A 24,322-nucleotide genomic window follows, 5' to 3' on the forward strand; every position below is an offset into this window, starting at 1 on the left:
TTGATTTTGCCATAGCCTCGCTTGTAGATGAGCTCATTTACTGACTTCAGGTTGGGGTATCCCCATGCAGTGTACGGTTCCACAGTCCTCAGCATGTTAACTGAAGCCTTGCTGAGCTTAACAAAGTTGCCATGGAGGATCTGCTGAGGACGCAGCAGCTGCAACTCCTGGCGCACCTTTGGGCTCACTCCATTGGTACCTCGGGCTCTGATGACTAAGGCCAAGTTTGGTCCTGCGGGCACATAGATGTTCCCAGCTCTCCTTACCCTCCTAGCCATGCGAATCTCAGTCCGGTCCATCTGTCTGCACTCATTGTGGTAGTGCTTTGCCTTCTCATAGATGAGCTTCCTCCTTGCCTTTCGCAGTGTCTTCAGGGCAAACTTCTTCTAAAGGGGCCTCACCTTCAACTCTGTGAAATTCCTTCCCTTTTTCTTAGGGTTTCTGGCACAGTGGCCACCTTCTTTTTCTCCTCTGGTACAGCCGCCATGGTTCCAGCTGGAAGACGATACAATGCAGTTTTAGTTAGTATTGTTCTGTACTGAAGCTTCACATCAGGGATGGTGATCCCTGATCCAGAAGTTTTATTGTACGGGACTGTTTTAGCTATCCTGGGTCTTTTGTTTTTCCAATATGAAGTTGAGTATTGTTTTTTCAACATTTGTAAAGAATTATACTGGAATTTTGATGGGAACTGGGTTAAATCTATAGATTGCTTTTGCTAAGATGACCATTCTTAACAATATTAGACCTACAGATCCATGAGCATGGGAGATCTTCCCATCTTCCGATATCTTCTTCAATTTCCTTCTTCAAAGACTTGAAGTTTTTATCATCCCAATCTTCTACTTGCTTGGTTAGAGTTACAATATTTCATATTATTTGAATCTTTTATGAAGGGTGTTGTTTTTCTGATTTCTTTCTTGGTCTTTTTGTTATTTGTATGTAGGAGGACTACTGATTTTTTTTAATTTCTTTTTTTTTTAAAGAATTTATTTATGGGGCTGGGGATTTAGCTCAGTGGTAGAGCGCTTACCTAGGAAGCGCAAGGCCCTGGGTTCGGTCCCCAGCTCCGAAAAAAAAAAGAATTTATTTATGTATTCATGTACACTGTACCTGTCTTCAGACACAATGGAAGAGGGCATCAGATCCCATTACAGGTGGTTGTGAGCCACCATGTGATTGCTGGGAATTGAACTCAGTACCTTTGGAAGAACAGTCAGTGCTCTTAGTCGCTGAGCCATCTCTCCAGCCCTGGACTACTGATTTTTAAAGTAATTTTGTATCCAGCCACTTTGCTGAAGGTGTTTATTAGCTGTAGGAGTTCCCTATTAAAATGTTTAGGATTGCTTATGTATACTAGCATATCATCTACAAATTACTTTTGACTTTTCCTTTCCAATCTGCATCACCTTGATCTTTAGTTATCTTATTGCTCTAGCTAGAACCTCAAGCACTATATTGAATAGATCTGGAGAAAGAAGACGGCCTTGTCTTGTCCCTGATTTTAGTGGAATTGCTTTGAGTTTCTCTCCATTTAATTTGATGTTGGCTGGAGGCTTGTTGTAAATTGCCTTTGTTGTGTTTCAGTATGTTCTTGGTTTTTCTAATCTCTCCAAAGCTTTTTATCATGAAGGTATCATTTTGGATTTTGTCAAAGGCTTTTTGAGCATCTAATTAGGTGATCATTTGTTTTTTCTTCTCTCAGTTTGTTTATATGGTGAATTACATGGACTGAGTTTTGCTTTTCATACATTGACCCATCCATCCCTGCATTTCTGGGATGAAGCCTACTTGTTCAGGGTGTATGATCTTTTTGATGTTGATTTGGTTTGCAAGTATTTTGTTGAGTAATCTTTGCTTCTATGTTCATAAGGGAAATTGATCTATAAATATCTTCCTTTGTTGAATCTTTGTGTGGTTTGGGCATGAAGGTGGATATCTCCTCACAAAATGAATTCAGCAATATTCCTTCTGTCTAGTTTGTGGGATATTTGTGAAGTATTGGCTCTAAATCTTCTTTGAAAGTTTGGTAGAATTCTGTGCTAAAGTTGTGTGGCCCTGAGATTTTTGGGTTGTTGTTGTTGTTGCTGCTATTTTGTTTTTTTGATTGGGAGACTTGTAATGTCTACCTCTATTCTCAGGATTATAGGTCTATATTAGTTGTTTTCCTGATCTTAATTTAACTTTTGTAAGGGAAATCTAACAAAATTGTCCAGTTTTTTAGACTTTCTAACTTTGTGCAGTACAGATCTTTAATATGACCTTAATGTTTCTTTGGATTTACTCAGTGTCTGTTGTTATTTTCCTTTTTTTGTTTCTGAAGTTTGTCTATCTTGTCGATATCTCTCAAAGAACCAACTCATTTCATTGATTCTTTGAGTTGTTCTCTTTATTTCCATTTTATTGATCCTCAGTTTGACTATTTCCTACTATTTACTTCTTTTTGTTCTAGTACTCTAAGGTGTGCTGTTAAGTTGTAAGTATGAAATCTCTCCAGTTTCGTCATGTAGGCACTTAGTGCTGTGAACTTTAAGCAACATTTTCTGTGCCTCAGTTTGAGTATGTTGCATATTCATTTTCATTGAATTCTAAGAAGTCTTTCATTTATATTTTTATTTCTATTTTGACCCAGTGATTATTCAGAAGAGAGTTGTTTATTTTCCATGAATTTCTAGGTCTTCTGTAGTTTCTGTTATTTCTGTTGTTGTTGTTGTTGTTGTTGTTGTTGTTGTTGTTGTTGTTGTTGTTGTTCGGTTTCTGTGAGTTTCTAGGTCTTCTGTTGTCATTGTTGTTGAAGTCCAGCTTTAATCCGTGGTGCCGAATATGACACAGAGTGTTGTTTTAGGCTTCTTATGTGTGAGACTTGCTCTGTGACCTTGTATGTGGTCAGTTGAGGAGAAAGTTAAGTTAAGTTAAGAATTGAAACATCATCTTGGTATATTTTTCCTTTGAAAGTATGAAGTGTCTTTCCCCATCTCTTTTGATTAATTTTATTTTGAAGTATATTTTGTTTGATATTCGAAGCTATAGTAGCTTGCCTATTAGGTCCATTTTCTTGGAAAATCTTTTTCCAACTCTTTACTCTGAGGTAATGGCTATCTTTAATGTCAAGATGTGTTTCTCTAATTTTTTTTAATTTATATATTTTTTAATAAGTATTCTGTCTGCATGTATGCCTGCAGGCCAGAAGAGGGCATCAGGCCCCCTTTACAGATGGTTGTGAGCCACCATGTGGGTGCTGGAAATTGAACTTAGGACCTCTGGAAGAACAGCCAGTGCTGTTAACCACTGAGCCATCTCACCAGCCCTGAGGTGTTTTTTCTTGTCTGCAGCAGAAGGATGGATCCTGTTTTCACATCCAGTCTTTTAGTTTCTATCTTTTTCTTAGGGAATTCAGTCCATTGATTCTGCGAGATACGACCAATGATTGTTAATTTCTGTTCTTTTGTTTTTGGTGGTGGTGCTATCTTAGTTAGAGTGTCTATTGCTGTGAAGAGACACCAGGACCACTGCAACTCTTATAAAGGAAAACATTTAATTGGGGCTTACATTTTCAGAGGTTTAGACCATTAACATCATGGTGAGAAGCATGGCAGCATGCATCAGACATGGTGCTGGAGAAGTAGCTGAGAGTTCTACATGTTGATGCACAGGCAACGAAAGGAGACTGCCACACTAGCCCTGTCATAACACATGGGACCTCAGAGCCATTCTCCTCAGTGGAACATCTACTCCAACAAGGCTGTGCCTCCTGATAGTGCAACTTCCTAATAGGGCCAAGCATTCAAACACATGAGTCTATGGGTGCCATTTCTTTTCAAGCCAGTATGATGGTGGTAATGGTGGTGGTGTGCTTATTTCCTTTGTTTTCGTGAATGTAGTTAACTTCCATGGGTTAGAGTATTCCTTTTAGAACCTTCTGTAGGGCTGGATTTGTACTTAGATGTTTAAATGTTGCATTATAGTGGAATATCTTGTTTTCTCCATTTATGGTGATGGGAAGTTTTGTTGGGTATAGTAGTCTGGCTGGCATCTGTGCTCTCAGAGTCTTTAGGACATCTGTCCAGGCCCTTCTGACTTTCACAGTCTCCATTGAGAGTCAGGTGTAATTCTAATAGGTATGTAATAGGTCTGTTTTTCTTGCAGCTTTCAATAGTCTTTCTCTTTTCTGTATTTTTTGTGTTTTGATTATTGTGTGGTGATGGGACTTTTCTAATTTAATCTATTTGGTGTTCTATAAACTTCTCGTACCTTCATAGGCATGTCCTTCTTAGGTTAATCAAGTTTTCTTCTATGATTTTCTTGAAAATATTTTCTGGACCTTTGAGCTGGATCCTTCTTCCATTCCTATTTTTAGGTTTGGTCTTTTTATAGTGTCCCATATTTCCTAGGGATATGGTTTCGGGGGGGGGGGCACTGAAAAAGTGGAGCAAGTTCTCGTGGGGCAGCCAACCTGGTTCCACAGGGTATGTCCACCTTGAGGGAACACGAGGTGGGAAGGTCCTCCTGCAAGGTGGGTGGCCTACCTGGCCTTCTGGAAGAGGTGGCGTGGTCTCGAAATTCTTAAATTATAATAATATATAATTGAAAATGTAAAAATATTTTTCCTAATTCTGTTCCCCAAATGGTACTAGTTTTTTAAGCTCTCAGTCAGCTATAAGCAAGTCTATAGTCAATTGTTATTGTAAATAAAATCATATTTTACATTGAAATTACACGAAGACCTAGCTGTCCTGGAATTCAGTATGTAGACCCAGCTGTCTTTTAACTCCAGAGATCTTCCTGCCTCTGCCCCCTAAGTGCTAGGATTAAAGGTGTATGCCACCACAACTGGCACTTTATTGTGAACATTTTGATTTTTACAAAGTCGGGACATATAGTTTGTATATTTTGTATATTTTCTCACTGATAAACATATCTTATTTAAATATTTTTAACCTTTATATTTGAGGTAAGGTTTCCCCTTCATTTTATGGTATAGATAGTATATGGCATAGCCTCTAACTTTTGGCACATCTTCATTTAAGACAAATTAGAGCTATTTTAAGAGTAAAATAATTAACAAATCAGATAATTAAGTGTCGTTGTCATTTTAGTCTACTTTGTTCCATCATCCAGAAAAATTGTCTGCTTTGGCAGGCAGTGTTTTAGGTGAGTTGAGTACCAGTGAAGAATAAAGACAGGCTGCCTGGCCTCCTGATGTTTATATTCTAACAGAGAAACATACATAAAAATTTGAAAATTAAATGAGCACATAATTTCCATAGAGTGGTACTTACCCTAAAGAAATAAAAGTGTTTTTTACTCTAAAAAATTGATGATGATTAGGCCTCTGTAAAATGTGCATCATAAAAGGTTATTTCTTGTCTGCCTCAGAGTAACGGAAGAGAAAGTGGGGTACACTGGGTCCTTCCGCTAGCAGAGAAGCCACATGCTACACAGATAGTCTGACTAGCAGAATTGGATGGTCCTGCCTTGTAAAATCCAAAAGCTTTCCAGTCAGGAAAAAGTATAGGGTGCTCCACACGTAAACAGTGAGAGAAGAAGCTGGCATGGCAGACTCCTGTGGTAACTCTTCTCCCTTCTGTCCCCAGCTAACCTCGGGATCAGCTAAAGTAGGTATTAAAGGGAGTATGAGCCAGCCCTTTTCTCCTCTAAGTGTCTTTCAAGTCTTGTGTGTGCATGTGCGTGCACACACGAGTAGGTCAGAGGACAAACTCTGTCCTTGGATTCATGGATCAAACTCAGGTCATGAGGCCTGTACACAAATGCTTCATCCAGCTGAAAAATCTCTCTCTTTTTTATAATGAACTTGTTTACCTGTACCTGGATTGGCTGACTAATTTCAGTTCTGGAATAAATAATAGAAAAAATACGCTTTTCATGATTCATTTATATTGTAGTTTTCTGAAATAGTTTTTGAAGCTAACTACCTTTCTCTTTTTAACCTGTTTTCAAGTTAATAGTTTGTGCATACGGCTGTGCTGCTTTCTTCCGTGGATCTTCCCTAGCAGTAATATGCACAATTACAGAAGAGGTGCTTTATGCATGGCTTCTTTTTAATGTAGCGTCTTTTTTTTGTATCAGTTTTGACTTTTTTTTTTTTGAAGGTCATTGCTGGCTTGTAATCTGAAAATAGTAACAGCTTATCTTTGCAACAAGAAAGAGACAGGCACCTTCATTTATTTTTGCCACAGAAGGAGAGCGAGTGTGCACTTGAGGCTGAGCAGTGTATTGAAATGTTTCCCATGACCTAATTGCCGCTCTGCTGCAGTTTTGCAGAGAGTGTTATGTGATCGTGGAGGCAGAATGCCTCTGTCCTTCCAGCATGCCTCCTCCCTTACCCTTCAGTGTAAAGCTGCAAGCACGTCAGAGCTCAGTGTGTGCAGGCCACTTCTTATCTCTCTTAGACAGTGGAAATCCCAACTCTCTGTATGTTGTCAGAATTGCAAGAAAGTGGTTTTTACTAAGTATTTAACTGTTTTGATTAAATTTTCTATTTCTTCTCTGCTTCACATGAAGGAGGTAGAAAGATGACTAATCTGAAAAGGAGCTTTTAGGAAGTAAATGCAGGAAGCATACAGCACCATGGGAGGTACCGAGAGGACTCCTATTGCTGAGGCGGGAAACTGTGTGACCAATTGTATGAAACTTTAGGAACAAATTCTGAAGGGATTTTTTGTGTTTTACAGAGGAAAATGTGCTTTATAATTAGCTTAACAACAAGCTTTTGACACTTTTCTAATGATAATTAGGATTAAATTACAATGCTCATTAAATATATCCCTGTTTGGAACCCTGGGTTAATTTTTCATTTCTTTGTAGTTAATTTCATATAATCACAATATGGGATAGCCATGACAGAAATATACACAAATGAAGTAGGATGTTTATGGCATGTACTGTTTGCTCCTCCGTTTGTAATGGGAAGAGCTCTGCATACTACACACAGCCACTGTTACTATCTCCCTAACTTTTTATTCACTTTCTATTCTGATCGCAGCCCCCCTTCCTTCTCTCCTCCCTCTCCTGCCCTTGCAAATCCCTCCCCTCATTCCTTCCTCCCCTTCTCAGAGAGAGGAAAGACCCCCTTGGGTAACACCCCCGCCCTGGACTGTCAAGGTCCAGCCGGACTAGGCTCATCCTCTCCTGCTGAGGCCCAACTACCAGGTGGGGGAAGGGGACCCAGTGGCAGGCAGCAGACTCAGAGACAGCTCCTGCTCCACTTGTTAGGGGACCCACAGGAAGACCAAGCTGCACATCTGCTACAAATGTGTAGGGTGCCTAAGTCCATGCTCTTTGGTTGGTGGCTCAGTCTCTGCCGTGGGGCCAAGTTAGTTGACTCTGTGGGCTTCTTGTGGAGTCCTTGACCGTTCCCGCTCACTCAGTCCTTCCCCCTCTCTTCCACAAGACTGCCTGAGCTCCAGCTGACACTTGACTGTGGATCTCTGCATCTGTGTCTATCTTCTGCTGGGTGGAGCCTCTCAGAAGACAGTCGTGCTAGACTCCTGTCTGCAAGCATAGCAGAGCATCATTCATAGTGTCAGGGCTTGGCTCTCTCCTATGCAGTGGGTCCCAAGTTGGGCTAGTCTTCCCTTCTCCATTCCCTCAGTCTCTGCTCCATATTTATCCTGCACATTTGTGGGCAGGAAAATTTTGGGATTTTTATTTTTAAAGTTTATTGTTCTGCTGCTTTTAAGTAATCTCAGCATTTTACAGGATTACCTTAACATTTGCCCTTTGTATATTCTTATGCTGTTATGATACTATGTATTTTATTCAAGTCTCATTGTTAATGGTTGTGAATTTTACACACTCAGAATCATTTTAAATGAGTGGTGGAAGTATCGTGGAAGTGTGTAACACATTTGTGAGCTATTCGCATTTATCCTCTTTCCCAAGTAACAGTACACGTTTCACCAGGTTACAGTGGAAGGCGTTCTTACAGTGGCATAAAAGATGGAGTCTCTGAAGGAAAGCTTGCGACTCCAAATTGTTGAGTTATATGTAGATTTATTTGAATTTTATTTTCACCTAGTGACTCTGAAGAGCCACTCTCTAAAACTTTATCAGCATTAAGTGTTATCTTGTTTTTCTAACCATGGCTAAGTTAACAGGTAAAAAGTTTGTACCTTTTTGAATGTTGGTGTTTTATAACTTTCCATTTATGGATTATCTTATTTTTCTGTATGGTTAAAATAATAGATGTTTTATTAAATCATGGTAGACTTTCATATGGTTGAGTTCTGTCAGTCTTTCTGTCATTAGCATCCTAATTATCTTTCATGTGACTCTGCTCGAAGACATCTAGATCAGAAAGTGAATCTGTCAACTCAGACATGACCCTTGAGAACAGTCCTGCTCATGTGTTCCATAAGAACTGATGAAATGATTGCCATGATAGTTCTGAAAACTGTAAAGGTTAGAAACAGTTTCAAATTGTAAATACTTAGAAATCAACCATAGTACATGAGACCCATAGTATCCCCAGACTCTGACAGCTGGTAAATGCTGCCCGAGGCCATCCTCACTGGGTTTGTGGGTTTGTGCATGTTTTTCCCTTCCTACATGTTTAGAAAATTCTGCTTCTTTTAAAATGTGATCTTTAATTCTCTATTTACTAGTATAAGTTGGTTACTCTTCAGTTGTTTAGTTACAAAAACTGTGCCAGAGTGACCATACATACAACCGTCTCACATCAAGAACAGAGTAAATAAAAAAGTACATGAGAATTGTAATAGTGATTATTGCTTAGTGGTTCCATTTTTATTTCTGTACTTGTTACGTATTATCCAGGATTGTGGTACTGTAGAGTACAGTGTCTTCCCACCATGCTCCTTTGGTTTTGAGAATGATAAAGCACATGCACAGCTGGAACCGCAGTTTAAAGTGGACTGGTGCAAGGGTAGCCTTAAACCCAAGGGAGTGGAGCGGAAGAGCCCTCGCACATCTGCACACAAACTGGAATGCTAAGTAGTTGCCATATTTATTTCTTTAAGAATATGGTAGCTAATTGAACTTTGTTTTTCTTCTTTCCAAAGCCATATGAAGGACTAAGGCCCCAGGATCTTCGTAGGTTAAAAGATATGCTTATTGTGGAGACCGCAGACATGCTCCAGGCCCCTCTGTTTACTGCTGAGGCACTGCTTCGAGCTCACGGTAATGAGAAAACTGTCTAATGCCTCGGGTAACTCCATGCCTTTTGAACTTCAGAGTTAGATATAGCTATGAGTGTGTTATAATGTACAAGGTTTTTCAATATGAGCCTACTTTGTTTCTCTGCAAATGTTGCATTAACAGTCATTTATCCTCCGACATTTTGTATTTGACGCATGCAGTGGCTGTAAATCAAGAAGAAATTAGAAATGTCTTTTTTTGTTTTAACATTGAGCTACTAAGTACTTTTTGCTGAAGTCATTCAAGTATCAGGTTGTAGTGGCTCAGTAAAAATGTTTTATCAATTATATTTATTCAAAAGCTGTTTCTTACCATGTAATATATAATATAATCTCTTATAAGGTTTTTTGGGATATTTTTTTAATTCATTCATTTATTTATTTTGGTGTTTTGTTTGTTTGTTTTGTTTTTGTTTTTGTTTTCTGAGACAAGGTTTCTCTGTATCCCTGGCTGCCCTGGAACTCACTCTGTAGATCAAGCTGGTCTTGAACTCAGACATCCACCTGCCTCTGCCTCTGTCCCCACCTCCACCTCCTCAGTGCTGAGATTAAAAGCATGAACCACCACTGCCCCAGCTGTTTTCTGATTTTGTTTTTGTTTTGTTTTTTCCTTATTGAAAATTTCCCCAACTTCGTTCTTAGTCTCCTGTGAGTCTTAGCATAGACTGTCACTTTGGAAGTTGTTACATGCTGGATTGTACTGTTCTTGCATAAGTATTTTGTCTGCCTTTAAAGAACAGCATTTCCTGACTTTAAAATAATTTTTTTAAAGCCAAGTGCTGTATTTAAATAAAAATACGTTTACAAACAGGATAGTAAATATCTGCTCTATTCTAGTTATTCTGGAGCGCTGGCTGGCTATTTTTAACAAGAACCTTTTATCCTAAACACTGAAACAGAATGTTACTTCCTTTGGTTGTAGTAAAATTCAAACCTCCCTATCTTCATGGGTTAAGGAGCACTGCACCATCTTGTCAGGTAAACCCGCAGAGTCGTATCTTCAGTACTAGTATTTGCGTGGTTCTGTCACTGACGTTGTTCCCTTCTGAAGCCCAGTATTCAGGGTATGTACAAAGGAACCTAGGCCACTGCTATAAAAAGAATGGCCTGGGAAATTGAACATAGAGTCCAGGGCTAGCTAGCTTCAGAGAGTCAAAGTCCTAAGGTGTGGGTCTGGCTGCAAAGACATTTAATCAGCTCTGCTCAGTGGGCTCCTGTGAACCAACAGTTTTTAAATGACTTGCATTCTAACAGCTACGTACGTACAGTGAGACATTCCTAGACTGCATTTCTAAATGTTTAGGTTTTCACTTTCTGTGTAACCTGTGAGTGTCCTCATCTGATCTCCTCACACGGGTGGGCATCAGACTCTGCTAGTTACCCTGTCATCCTTCACTCGTCACCTGCCTTGTGTCTGGCCAGTTCCTGTCATTTCTCCTCCTAAATATCGCAGCCCCCACTCATCTACTTGTTCTTCATTCCCACTGATGACGTAAATATAGACGTAGTACATTTCATCATTGGAGTGCCTGAGTTCTGCTAGAACTTCAGGTTTGTTCTGCTTCCACCCATGAAAACACATGTCAGGTCATTTTTAAAGGCCAGTCTGAGCCTGTCATCCATGCATGAAAGCTCTTCACTGGCTCCCAACTTTAAACCCAAGCAGCTTTTAAAAGTAGACCTATGACTGATTTCTTCATCTGGATTGTCAGTCTCTCCAGTTCTTTTACCATGTGTCCCAATTTCTCCTTTAAAAAACCACCTCTTCTAGGAATTTTTCAGAAAAAAATTCCTTGTATCTTTTGGGACCCTTCATGTTTCCATTATATTCTATACACAAAACACACACACACACACACACACACACACACACACACACGCACGCGCACACACACACACACACACACACACACGCACACACACACACACACACACACTTACACCAGTTTCTCCTCAATTGTCCCAATGCTGCGACCCTTTAATATAGTCCAGGGTACTTGTGTATGGGTGTATTTGCATGTGGGTGGACTGACCTGGAGGTGAGTAGAGGAGCACTGTTTCAGTTTCTAAAACTATCAGAAATATGTGTTTCTCAATAGCCTTGGGCAACCCCAGTGAAAGGATCATTCAGCCCCAAGAGGGTTGTGACCCACAGGTTGAGAATCTCTGTTTTACCCCTTCAGACTAAAATAGTAAATGTCTTTGTGTTTTCTCTTTATTAAGTCTTGAAAACTCTGTAGTGGGAGGGTAAGGGGGGGTGGGTGTTTCCAAAATACCTAATGTATATTATTATCAGTAAGTACTTGTAACATGAATAAACATCCCTGAAATGTTTTTAAAATCTGTTTTTGCTTTAAAATTGTTTCTCTATTATCATCTTTTGCGCTCTGGATTAAATCCTGAGTCAAAAAACTTAAATGTAGAAGTTCTTGACAGCCTTTTAGGATTATAGATATAGTTCAAATATAGCTTGAGGAACACTTGCTTAGCATGTGGAAAGGCCTGCATTATCCCTAGCACTCGTTAATCTGGACTTGGTAGTACACACTCGTAATCTCAACACTGTGAGATATAAGCAGGGTGATCAGAAGTTTGGTTTTATCTTCAGCTATATAGCAAATTTGGGGCTAGCCTGAGCTACCTGGTACTCTATCTTAAAAAAAAAAAAGTTTTTTAAAGTCATACAACTTAATAACAGAATAGTCTCCTTTTGGCTAATGACAACACCTAACAATCATATGAGAACTTGTACAGAATCTGGGAGTTCGGAGAACATTTAAAATCCTATAACTTAGGAGGCAGAGGTTCAAGAGTGTCATAAGTTACATAGGAAGACTGTGTCTCAAAATACCTAAACTTACTCGGCCCTTAGGAGTCACAAATCAGAGGATCACTTTGGGCTACATAATAAAGTTCTGGACAGCCTGCCCTATAGAGTTATATTCTGTCTCAAAAACCTAAAAATAAAAACAATTAAAAAAAACTATTAAAAAAATAAAATGTTGTCCTGGCAGAAAAATGGAAGCTATTCATCAGTGGGTCTCAGGCAGCATCTCATCCGCCCTCACAGGTCTCGCTCTCAATGGTTTTAGTTGGCCGTGCTCAGCTAAAGTCCATAATTACCAAACAGAAAGTTCAAGAAACAAATTGTAAGTTTTTAATTGCACACCATTCAGAATGGCTTGCAACGGCACACAGCCAGGCCCAGCATACAGCTGGGTGAGGCTTTGGTGCCGTGTTGGACCTGTGTGCAGTACTCCACCCCCTCATCATGTCTGAGGAGCCTGGCTTTACTCAGTCATAGCAACTTGATGTTGGAAGTTTTTTAGAGTACTAGTTGTTGGTAAGTTATAAGCTAAACTTTATCACCAGTGTACATGAATACAATTTTTTAAAAGTTCTTGATATCTATGTACTTAAGATTACATATATATGGTGTAGTGCTGTCCACAGGATTCTACTGGAAGTCATAAAACATGTCCTCTGTGGGTAAGAACTATGTTAACACCTAGGATCCGCTAGCTCCTGACATATGTCCTAATCATGTTACACACATGGTTCACAGCATTTCCATCTCGGTGTAAAACGTGGCTCTCCTCCACACAGTCAACCAGGGCCACAAAGCTTGACACCCTGAAGTTGTTTATCTCCAACTTTATAGCCAACCAGTTGGAAAGGGAAGAGTAGGTGTGGTAAGGTTTCTGAGCCCACCCCAGCTGTGTCGTGTATCATCCCTACAAGTATTTATTTCATTGGCTAGATTTTAGCCATCCAGCCCTGCCTGAGTGTGAGTAACAACAGTTATACTCTAACAGTTTTGCAAATAGTCATCTTTGCCACAGATACCTATGTTCTCAAAGGAAAATCCAACAGAATTTCTCTGTTCAGCATTTGTCCATTTTATAATAGCTTTTTATTGTTTTCATTTTTAGCTGTTAGTTCCCCCAGTCCAGGTACATCCTACCATGCCTGGCTCTGATAACTTGACAAAGCACTTATTTTGTGTTTCTCCTGTTTAAACATTAAGTGCAGGATGAACTTTCTGATGGCATCTCTTCTGTAGTACTTAGGTAGCATTACTGACATTTGATGATGAAATAGGTTTACAGAGATGAGTTGTATCAGAGTATAGAACAAGGCACAGTTACCCTCTGTTAGGGTAAGTATAGCTCTGCTTCAGAGCTATAAACTCAGCTTGCTGGAAGACCATAGTCTTGCTGACACTCAGCTTTTCAAGGAATGCAGATTATGCTGTCTGTTGTCAAATGTAGACCTGAGCTAATAAAATTGGCCAAAGTTAAACAGAAGTAATAAATGTTTTTGTGATGTTTACTAAATAGTAATTTAAATCTTAATGACATCCTCCTGGACTTTTTGCAGTAATAAAAGCAATTTATGTGGTTAAAAAACGTTTAGATTGATTTTATGTGTATGATTGTTTTGCCTGCATGCACTACATGCTGGCCTTGTGCTATGGAAGGCAGAAAAGAGTGTTGGATCTCCTAGAGCTGTAGTTACCGGTAGTTGTGAGCCACCATGTTGGTGCTGGGTATCCAACCAGTGTCCTCTGCAAAGGCAACAAGTGCTCTAAACTCCTGAGCTTATGAGATGCGGTGGGACCTGTTGTGGGTTGCCCTGGTGCTGTTTTTATTTTGATGCTAATTCTGCCTCCTGAAGATGGGTTGCCCCAGACAAGGAGTGGATCACATACTCAAGTGATTCCATGTGAACCTTCTGCCCATTTTTAACTGGTCAAGTAAAGGCTAGAGCCTGTGATTGAGCAGTGGAAGGGAAAGGTGGGGCTGGAAGTGTTAGGGAAAGCGGGAGAAGGTGGAAGCTGAGCTGATGAGACAGAGGAAGGGAGAGAGGGGAAGGTGGGAGACGAGGAGGTAGAAGGAAGGTAGAGGGAACCACATGGCCTGGAGGAGCCACAAGTAATCAGGGCTCAGCCTCAAAGCTGGGGAAAGAGTAGTGTCGTGGTGAGTGTGCCCAGTCCACACATGCAGCTTATAAATATTATAACTGAGTTATGCGCTCTTTGCGTGGGCATATTGGGGTTGGAGATTTACTGGCACACATCTGGCTGGTATTAAATATTAAGGCTGTCTACCGTTTTCCATTTGCGATGATTTAGGTGGGCAAGAGAGAGGGCGAAACCTCGGAGCGTTCATTGTTTGGGCAGCATAGCAAGCCAGCCTGGGGACCTGGCCAGCACTGGGCAAGGGGGAATGGGCAGCCACTGGTTCTAGAGCCTAGCCAGAGCTAGCATGGACTTTTTAAATTACACGCAACAGGGACCTGCTGAAAAATAAAGTAAAATATCTAAAATAGTATAGTACTAACTTGCTTGCCCTTAGAATAAATTCATATTAGTGGAAGTTCATAACTGCTTTGCAGTTCTTCATCTCTGTTCTACATGGGCTCTCTTCACCCAAGGCTTGTATCAGTGTAGATTCTCCCTCTACAACACATCTTAGTTCTGAGCTCTGTATCTTATATATAACACCTTTCTGAAAGTCCTTCCAGAACATCAGAACACGTAAGTTTTTCATATAAAAAATTACAGTCCTAGTCTTCCGAGTGTGCTTTGTTCACTGGCATTCCAGTCTCCATAGACGGAAGCAGCAGACAACCGGCGAGGTAGTCACGGCACAGACCTGGACACAAGCTGATATTTCTTCTCCTCGGTCCCTGGACCTTGTCACTACCAAATTGTCGCCTCTCGTGTTCCACGGTTGCCTCATTTACAGCATATACGGCCTTCTTCTACTCTGTTTCTTTCCTGCACGCACAACATGTACAAAGTGTTGCCTTCCTACTCTACTCAGAGTACACTTTTCAGATTTAGTCGTGACAGTTTACCCTTCATGTCCCCAACCCAGCTCTACTTGGACTTTTCCATCACTGCTAAAGTGAAGGTAGAAATAGTTTGGAAATGCCCTGTGTGGCCCTCACAGTGCTTCTCCCTGGTCTCTGCTCCAGCTCTGTTGACCTTGTAATACCACAACAGTGCCACCTTTCCTCCCACCGCTAGACCTCTGAGCATTGTTTTCTCTCTACTATAGTGCCTTTCCTCCCTCCTCATCTGTCAGCTGCCATTTATAAATAACTCCATCACCTCATTTAAAAGATATTCAGCAAATGTTTACTAAATGACTAATAAGATAGAATTAAAGCAGATAAATTGCACTGAGAAGTATTTGCAGTAGGTAAGACTAAACTTGGCACATTTAATCCATGAATGTGCTATAATACCATTTCCTTTATTAAAAAATGATGTAACAGGTGGCTGGAGAGATGGTTAAGAGTACTTACTGACTGTTCTTCCAAAGGACCTGGGTTCAAATCCCAACAACCACAGTTCACAGCTGTCTGTAATTCCAGTTCCAGGGGATCTGACACTCTGATACAGACTTACATAGAGACAGAACACCAATGTAAACAAATTTTACAAAGACATATTGGAGCTAGGCAGTGGTGGTGAACACCTTTAATCCCAGCATTCTGAGTTCAAGGACAGATCCTGATCTACACAATGAGTTCCAGGACAGCCAGGGAGACACAGAGAAACCTTGCCTCAAAAAACAAAACAAAACAAGAACAAAAAAAAGATGATATAATGAAACTATGTTAAGAATTCATAATATACAAGAAAATTATTTTGTATGCTTCATACTTTGATAATACTTAATATATTTTAAATGAGAATCAATTTTTATTAAAATTTCCTCAATATATCCTAAACATTTTTAAGTCGTTATAATTACCACTTTCAATGGCTCCAAATTTTTAAAGAAATTTCTTTAAATTTGGAAGATAATATTTATCTTTATGTTAATTTATGGTTACTTTAGTCTAAAGAGAGCATTAGGAGTTGATAATACTCAGTGGGTGGCACTGTTGATGCTTTTTTTTTTTTTCTTTTTTTTTTTCTTTTTTTTTTTCTTTTTTTTTTTACTGTTGATGCTTTCTGTTGGTTTTACTAAGGGCTCAGTTGAAAGGATTGAGTACATGTGGTTATAACTTTTCTAGATTTTGCCCAACTTCAGAGTTAAATAAGTAACACATGTGGGATTTGAATTCTACACAGCCTGTTTCCAAAGCTGATTTTTATACTGTGCACCGTTGCTTACATTTGGAGGGCAACGAAGAGAAAATTTTAAAGAACTGAATGGGCTACGTATTCTAGATACAGTGCCCTGACAGATTATAGTTACAGACAAATACCTAATACAAAAGTAGCCTTTGGCAATATTATTTTTAAATTTTTAAATTTAGATACAGAGAAGAAAAAGCAACTTGAATTTTTTTGCAATTGTTAATTTCACAATAAAAAAAACTAAACTGGCTTGTTTTTTTTTTCTTTGTAGTAATGTTTTACATGATTCTAAAAGTAATGTCATTTATGTGAGAGAAAAAATCCAACACAGGGAGATCACTATTGTTTTCAACAGTAGTAAGATTAATGTGAAAATAATGTTTTTAAGAAGTAATATTAACATAAATTTTGACATCACTGAATACTAGTCTACATACTCTTCTAATTACACAACTACGACACCACTATTGACTGTTTATCACTTTGTCCATGATGCCTTGGAATGTCATACAAACAAGCACCGTGCTCTCTCAGTTGGGCAAGCATCAGTGCTCTCCATTTTCTGCCTGCTCTTTGTTGCTCACCAGTGTCTTCAGAGAGTTATGACTTATGTTTTGTCCATCGTCTGTGGCTGTGGTTTGTAGGACTTGTATAAGCTACTTCCTTTTGCCAGACACTGAACCCAGCTTATTCTATTCAAAACATGTCTTTTGGGTATCTTGTGACTTACAAGAAGGCTATTCATATCATTTGTATAATGGTAGTACACACACACACACACACACACACACACACACACACACACACACACACGAGATCTGGTTTATTTCTATTGTGTAACATACCATTGTAACACTCATTGTTAGTGATGCATTTCATTTTCTTGGATTAAGAAAAAACATCAGACATCAGTTTGTGCCTTACTGTGTTGCAAACAGGGTCCTTGGAGAAAAATGGGATATTGTATAGGGCTTAATTTAGAGAGGAAGTTGATTTTTTTTAAAGTAATATATCAGTGAGTACATGGAAACTAATCCTGGGGATGCACTATTTAGATTCACTAACTAGGTTTCCAGGTTAAAAGAAACATCTCTCACTTGCTAACAGAAACTTTGTTATGAAAACATTAATTAATTTATTTTACAGATCATGCCATTGCCAGTTGTTACCTAATAAAGCCCTCGTTTAACCTAAAGTTATGAAGAAGATGCTGTCCTGAGTTTTGAGGAATTTGATTGCTTGACTGGTTTGCTGGTTGGTTTGTGATACAATCTTGTTGTGTAGTCTAGGCTAGTCTTAAACTTACAGCAATCCTCCTGCTTCGACCTCTCCAGTTCTGGGATCACAGTTGTGTACCACCATGTCTGTCTTACCTCAGGTTTCTTTGTGCTTTCTTCTTTTTTGGTGCTTTACTAAGTGATCAATCCTTGGAGCCTTTGTATGTTAGAAAAGCTCTTTAAACTAAGGTGCATCTCAAGATTCAGTTTTATGATAAAAAATTGAGTCTGTTTTTATAAGAGATGGATTAAAATTATAATTGTTTGCATGGAGATTTGTCCTCTCCTTCATTGCCCTTCACCTAAAACTTCAGTTGACCGCATGTTGATCCGCCTCCCCTTTCCTGTCTCCTTCTCTTGCCGCCCATAACCATTGTAGCCCAGGTCCCTGAGCCTCTCTGTCCTAAGACCTCCCCCATTTCCTTTAGCTTTTCCCATCTCGCCTCTTTTCTATATCATGGCATATCCTATTCATTCATATAATTAATTTATACATAAAGTAGAGATTAGGACCCATATATAAGAGAACATACAGTCTTTCTAAATCTGGGATACTTCAATATAATAATTTATAGACCTTTTCCTGAAATTTTATAATTCAATTTTTCTTTACAGATAAGCAAAATTTCAGTGTGTGTGTGCCACATTTTTATTATCTTTTCATTTGTTCAGGTATATGTAAGCTGGTTCCATTTTCTTGCTTTTGTGACTAGAGTGGCAATAAACATGGATAGACAGGTGTCCCTATGGTATCTATAGAACCCTTTGGGTGTGTGCCCAGAAGCTGTGTCATGTGTGGTAATTTTATGTCCCGGTTTTGAGAAACATACATACTGATTTGCATAGTGGCTATACCATTAAACAGCCCAGCAATCAGTGAGTAGGGTCTCTAAGTTCCACGTCCTTGTTACCAGAAATAACTATTGTTTTATTCTGTAGCCATTCTGAATAGAGTGAGGTGGAGTCCCAGTGGCTAAAGATGTTGAACACTTTAAAAATATGTGTTTACCTTTTGATTGTTTGAGAACTGTGTTTGGCTCATTAATCTTATTTTATTGACTGGTAGTGGGAGAGTAGCGTGACATTTAATTACTACTAATAATTTTCTCCTGTTCTCAAGCTGCCTTTTCATTCTACTGACAGTCTCCTTTTACGCTTTGTTTAAAAAACCAAGAATCAGTTTTCAATGTGTTGTACTTTTTTCAGTCTTAGAAATGTCAATACTTGTTATTCTCTTCGAACATACTGGTGTTATAAGTGACCTTGCATAATCCTCAACCACTTTCCTCCTCCAAGAGTTCTTACTCTAGCTGGTCTGGTGGTATACGTCATCCTGTGTTTGTTTTCTAATACGTCATTGAGTTTGACCTTATTATACAATAAGTTTCCCTAGTGCCAGTTCAACTTGACTTGCAGTGTTCCCTTTGTCAAGTGTAGGAATACTCCTATTCAGTCTTCTTGTGCACTTAACTTGCATCCACTGTGTACAGATCATTATCATCTGTGATTATATAATGTAATGAGCCATTACTGATAAAACACATCAGAAGAATTTCTCTTTTCCTGGAATCTGAATCAGATTGCTTGGAGAGCATTTAAAAAGGCAGGTAACTTTTAAAATTTCTTTTCCATATTACTAAAACGAAGAAAAGGGAGATAATAACTATGTGGAGTTCTAAATACACTAAGGAAATGACAGAAATTATAGACAGTATTTTCTGATATGGTAGGCATAAGAAACAGGAAGTAGAAGCAGAATAGTAGAAAAAAAGGTTTACATAAAACCTTTACATATTTAATAAATTTTACATAGTTTGTAGTAGAACTTTTAAAAATTATGTTAGTGTGGGGTGTGTGTGTGTGTGTGTGTGTGTGTGTGTGTGTGTGTGTTGCTGTTGTGCAGGGTAAGGGATATTGTGTGGTATGTGGGATGAGTGTTTTCTTTGTCTGTTCATCTGATCAGGACCTCGCTTGATTTCATTAGCAGTCTCAGTTAGTGTCACAGACATGACTGTCCAGGTATTGCAGTGGCGGGCTGATTTTGGTTCTTGTGAACCAGTGTGTGACTGCATTATATGGTTCTGTTTTACATTTGAGGGGGGCACTTTTAATACACTTGACAGTATGTCGTAGTGGAAAGAACACAGTCTTGAAATCCCAAAAGTGGTTTCAAGTCTCTTTCTGAGCTTGGGTAAGTTAAATAACTTCCCTGGGTCTTAGTTTCTTCAATTTAAATAATAACTGAAAACTTTATTAGGAGAAATAAATTAGTATATGTAATAAATATGTTATAAATACAACCCCAAGCAAAATTATTGAATATTTTAGCTTTTTAGTTTTTTAATTTTGCATTTTTATGACTCTAGACTTTATAATAATGTTTCACTTAACTGTTCTATAAAATTCACAAAAAGATTATCTGTTCTAAATTAATCCATATTTAGGCTAAATTCACTAAAATTTTATTTATAACCGAATTAATTTGGGAAGTCCTTCTACTATCAGACCCTTTACCTATCAGACCCTAAAGTGACCTTTAGGACTATGTAACCATCTTACAACTAGAGACCATGTGAAGGCAATTGCAAAATTATGTACTAAAAGAAGAAAGTGGCTAAATTAAACCTCTACCAAAAAAATTAGTAAAGTCTAAGTGAAATATCTACTTAAAATAATAGTAGAAATTACTAGGAATTCTGACTTTGGTCTACCTAGACATGCCTTCAAAGTTACTATTATGTATAAATTGTATGATTTTTAACTTGTATCTTCTTCATTTATCCTGTTTCAATTTATAGTAGGTTTTAAAATATTGTTGTTTCCTGGTTTTCATAGATATTTGTTTTGTTTTTCTGAAAGATTGGGACAGGGAGAAGTTGCTTGAAGCATGGATGTCCAACCCGGAGAACTGCTGCCAGCGGTCAGGCGTGCAGATGCCAGCTCCACCACCCAGTGGGTGCAATGCCTGGGACACGCTGCCTTCCCCGAGGACGCCAAGGACTACACGGTCCTCTGTCACCTCTCCAGATGAGATCAGCCTGTCTCCTGGGGATCTAGATACCAGTCTGGTATGGCTTAGCATACTTCCATAGTTTTAGTCTTTCCACTTTGAAGCTATGTGATACTGTCCTGTGGAGTGGTTGGTTGTGTTACTGTAACTGAGTCTCTTACCTCATTTTGAAGGCTTGGTTAGTTTTGTGCTTTTGTAAATTCTTACTACTATAGAATGATTTTGTGATCTCTGTATTATAGGTTGGAAAGCAAAATATTTTCTCACTTCAAAACAGTTTGGAAAAAACATATACTACATTTTTACCTTAAAGTATTCAATGTATTTAAATAAACATACTGAAACACTAAAACTTAGTTTATAGTATGTATCCTTAACCTAAAATGAAATTTTTAAAATAATTTACTGAATGTTAATATTTTAAAGCAGTTATAATATTCTGATGATCATATGCTTGTTCTAGCAAAGTTTCCAAGTTCATTCAGTATATTTTCCTAATAAATGCTTCTCCTTTAACAGGCAATGGTCCTGCCCTTGTGTACAATAAACAAACAGCACCCTGCTGCTTTGCCGTGTAGGAGATTATGGTGCATTTGACAGCCTTAGCCACTGGAAAGTTGTAATAAATAAGAAAGCTTCCCTTTGTCTATTGTAGGAACATTTGGGAAGGCAAAATGCTATTTCTGTAATTCACATTTGTAACAAAGTTTGCTTCTCCTAAGTCATCTTAGAAGGCAACATAGTTTTGTATCAGACTTAGTTGCTTGAACACTTCAGCATGTGCGTGCGTGCGTGCGTGCGTGCGTGCGTGTGTTTTGAGGGCAGGGGTTATTGAGTTAAGAGTTGCTGGTACTTGAACTCAGGTGATCAACCCTGCTAGGTAAGCACTGTACCTCTGAGCCACATCCCCAACCCAAGTTTCCACTTTTAATATCCTGAATTATTGTGTTCAAAGCACAGTTTCTCTGTTCCTATGTATTTTCCACAGTAAGCATAGAAGGAAAGATAACATGCTGAACTTGTTACTTTGTAGCATGCCATGTGATCTTGACCTGAATAGATAATGATTTATTTCTTATATTTCCCTTTCCTAATGCTCAGTGCTGATTAATAGGTAAACTTAGTTAAATGGGAAATATAAAAAGATAGTCAACCTTGTAGCTTTGAAACTTTCAAATTTTTAAGATTTATAATTACTGTAATATTTTCGTCTTTAAACTATTGAGCAAAATCAATGTATTGCTTCTCTTCAGGGTATGACCCTATTAAGTCATTTTTCTTGTGCATCCCCAGTGCGACATTTGTATGTGCAGTATTTCCGTGTTTGAAGATCCAGTGGATATGCCCTGTGGACATGACTTTTGTAGAGGCTGTTGGGAGTCGTGAGTATATGTGCAGCTTACTCATCTCTTACTAAGTGATAGCACTTTGGATTTGGTAATGAAATCGTTTGTCTTCAGTATTTAATAATGCGGATTATTTATATTGGTTTTTTAGTTGCACTGAAATGTACTGTTTCACAAAGAAAGAATATTTTTTGTTTTTCCTCTTTGACATCAAGGAAAGTATAACTAAACAGTTATGTTAGTATTTTCTTTTATATTATATTTATATTTATATAATGTAATATAAATTTCAGGTGTGCATCTAAATATCAAGAATCAGTTTCTATCTTATATCCCAAGAATTTTAAGCATTGGTGGTCTCTGAACTTTTTTTTTTAATATTTATTTATTTATATGTTAGTACACTGTCACTCTCTTCAGACACACCAGAAGAGGGCACCAGATCCCATTACAGATGGTTGTGAGCCACCATGTGGTTGCTGGGAATTGAACTAAGGACCTCTGGAAGAGCACTCAGTTCTCTTAACCACTGAGCCATCTCCCCAGCCCTGTCTCTGAACTTTTTAAAGCAAGCAGTAGCCTTGAAAATTGTAAGAATGCAGATAATTGAAATTCTGTTAATCTGAAGTCAAATGCCCACACTAGTGATTGGATATGTATTACAGTAGAAATTCTGTTTTTCTTCTCATGCTTTCTCTCATTTCCTCTTAGATTCTGTCTTAGATTTACACATTCTCATGTCTTACCTTGAACTTTTTGAGACAGTGTTTGAAATAAATGCAGATTAGTATAAATGAACAGTATAGAATCTTACTGTTTCTGGGGACTCACAAAACTTTTTATTTAATGATTAAGCAAAAAATGTCATAAGTATCTAAGAAAATCTTTAATTTTTTTTTCATGGAATATGGGGTACCAGGTATAGGGATGTAGGGAGCATTACGTGTTTGAGATAGCAAAGACCTGGTGGTTTGCTGCAATTGGTTTTTGTTTTGTTTTTTTTGTATTGATTTATTTACAGTTTTACTATGGTACAATTGTTATATATCCATCTATACATTTAAAATAAATTAGGTCATAAATTGAGGCATGTGTACATGGAACTATCACCATAATCAAGATAATGAGTGTCTCTGTTAGCTTCCCATATTTTCTTATTAGTGTCGAGTGTGGGTGAAGTGGTTGCCCAGGCATTGGAAACCAAGCTCAGTTCCTAGAACACACATAATAGCATGCACTTATAGACCCAGTGGGAGAGTCTGTGCCCGGAGCCCCTTGGCCAGCCAGCCTAGCCTCTAGCTCCATGGCAGTGAGAGGCTCTACCCTACCTCAGAGGAGGTGGATGATAGTCTTTCCAAGATAACACTTCAGGTCATCTTACACACACACACACACACACACACACACACACACGCAAATGCACCCACCCTTACATGTACCTACACATCTCTTCCTGCCTTTCTATACTCCTCTCCCACCTTCCTTCACCCCTGAAAATATGTATGTATGTGTATATACATACACACACACACACACATATATATACATACATACACACACACATAATGGGATCAAGTCAATGTAGCTAATACAAGTTAACTAATTCATAAGAGTCAAACTCATGGGGCTGGGGATTTAGCTCAGTGGTAGAGCGCTTACCTAGGAAGCGCAAGGCCCTGGGTTCGGTCCCCAGCTCCGAAAAAAAAAAAAAAAAAAGAGTCAAACTCATAAACTAAATCAATTTTTGACACAATTCTTGAGCAGAAACTCTTCTCTGGGTTATTTAGTTTCTAAGTTTTAACTATTTTGGCTGAGGGAGTGTTAGCTAGGTTTTACCATTGGTGGTTGTTGGACTTGATTCTGATGTGAAAAATTGACCTTTCCTATGAATTACTTGATATTTTGACCTTTAATGACCTTCCTCGTATAACCAGTATCATAGAAACTATCCTCTATTCTTACCTAACACTAACCAGAAAAGAATTTGGTAAGGGTTAAATTTTGTTCTTATTGTTTTCCTTGATACTATACCATCTGTTTAGCATTCTCCACCTGACCCATGGCAGCTCTTGTCAAACCAGACACCAGTAAACAAATTGGGTAGTAGATATATTAAGAAAAATCTTGTAAAATTAATATCAGTCTTCAAAGGACTAATGGCTTAACAAGTAATGGCATTTGCCCTCTCAGCATGGTGGCCTGAGTTTGATTCCCCAAGGCCACGTTAAGGAAGGAGAGGATTGGCTCCTGCAGGTTGTCCTCTGCTCCCTACATGCACATTGCAGTGAGTGTGCGTGCCCCATCTCACACAAATACATAAATGCAAGAACACTCCTTCAGCAGCACATAGCAAAATAGAACTTGGCCTTTAATGAAGAATAGTGTTTAAAGGGCCTTATAAAGCTTGAAAACCC

General features: G+C 38.6%; 1 protein-coding gene across 17 annotated transcripts in view; it reads left to right on the forward strand.

The window, feature by feature from the left end:
* The window catches only part of Ankib1 (ankyrin repeat and IBR domain containing 1), a 123,940-nt gene that overhangs the window by 56,288 nt on the left and 43,330 nt on the right, over nucleotides 1-24,322 (forward strand). For all 17 annotated transcript variants that reach the window (XM_087658359.1, XM_087658361.1, XM_087658368.1 and 14 more), the window contains 3 exons: nucleotides 9,042-9,159; nucleotides 20,412-20,620; nucleotides 21,856-21,944. In XM_087658359.1, coding sequence (XP_087514485.1) covers nucleotides 9,042-9,159; nucleotides 20,412-20,620; nucleotides 21,856-21,944 — 416 coding nt within the window. The remainder of the gene's footprint in view (nucleotides 1-9,041; nucleotides 9,160-20,411; nucleotides 20,621-21,855; nucleotides 21,945-24,322) is intronic.

This window comes from Rattus norvegicus, chromosome 4 (genome assembly GCF_021556685.1).
Source record: "Rattus norvegicus strain SHRSP/BbbUtx chromosome 4, alternate assembly SHRSP_T2T, whole genome shotgun sequence".
Classification (NCBI taxonomy): domain Eukaryota; kingdom Metazoa; phylum Chordata; class Mammalia; order Rodentia; family Muridae; genus Rattus; species Rattus norvegicus.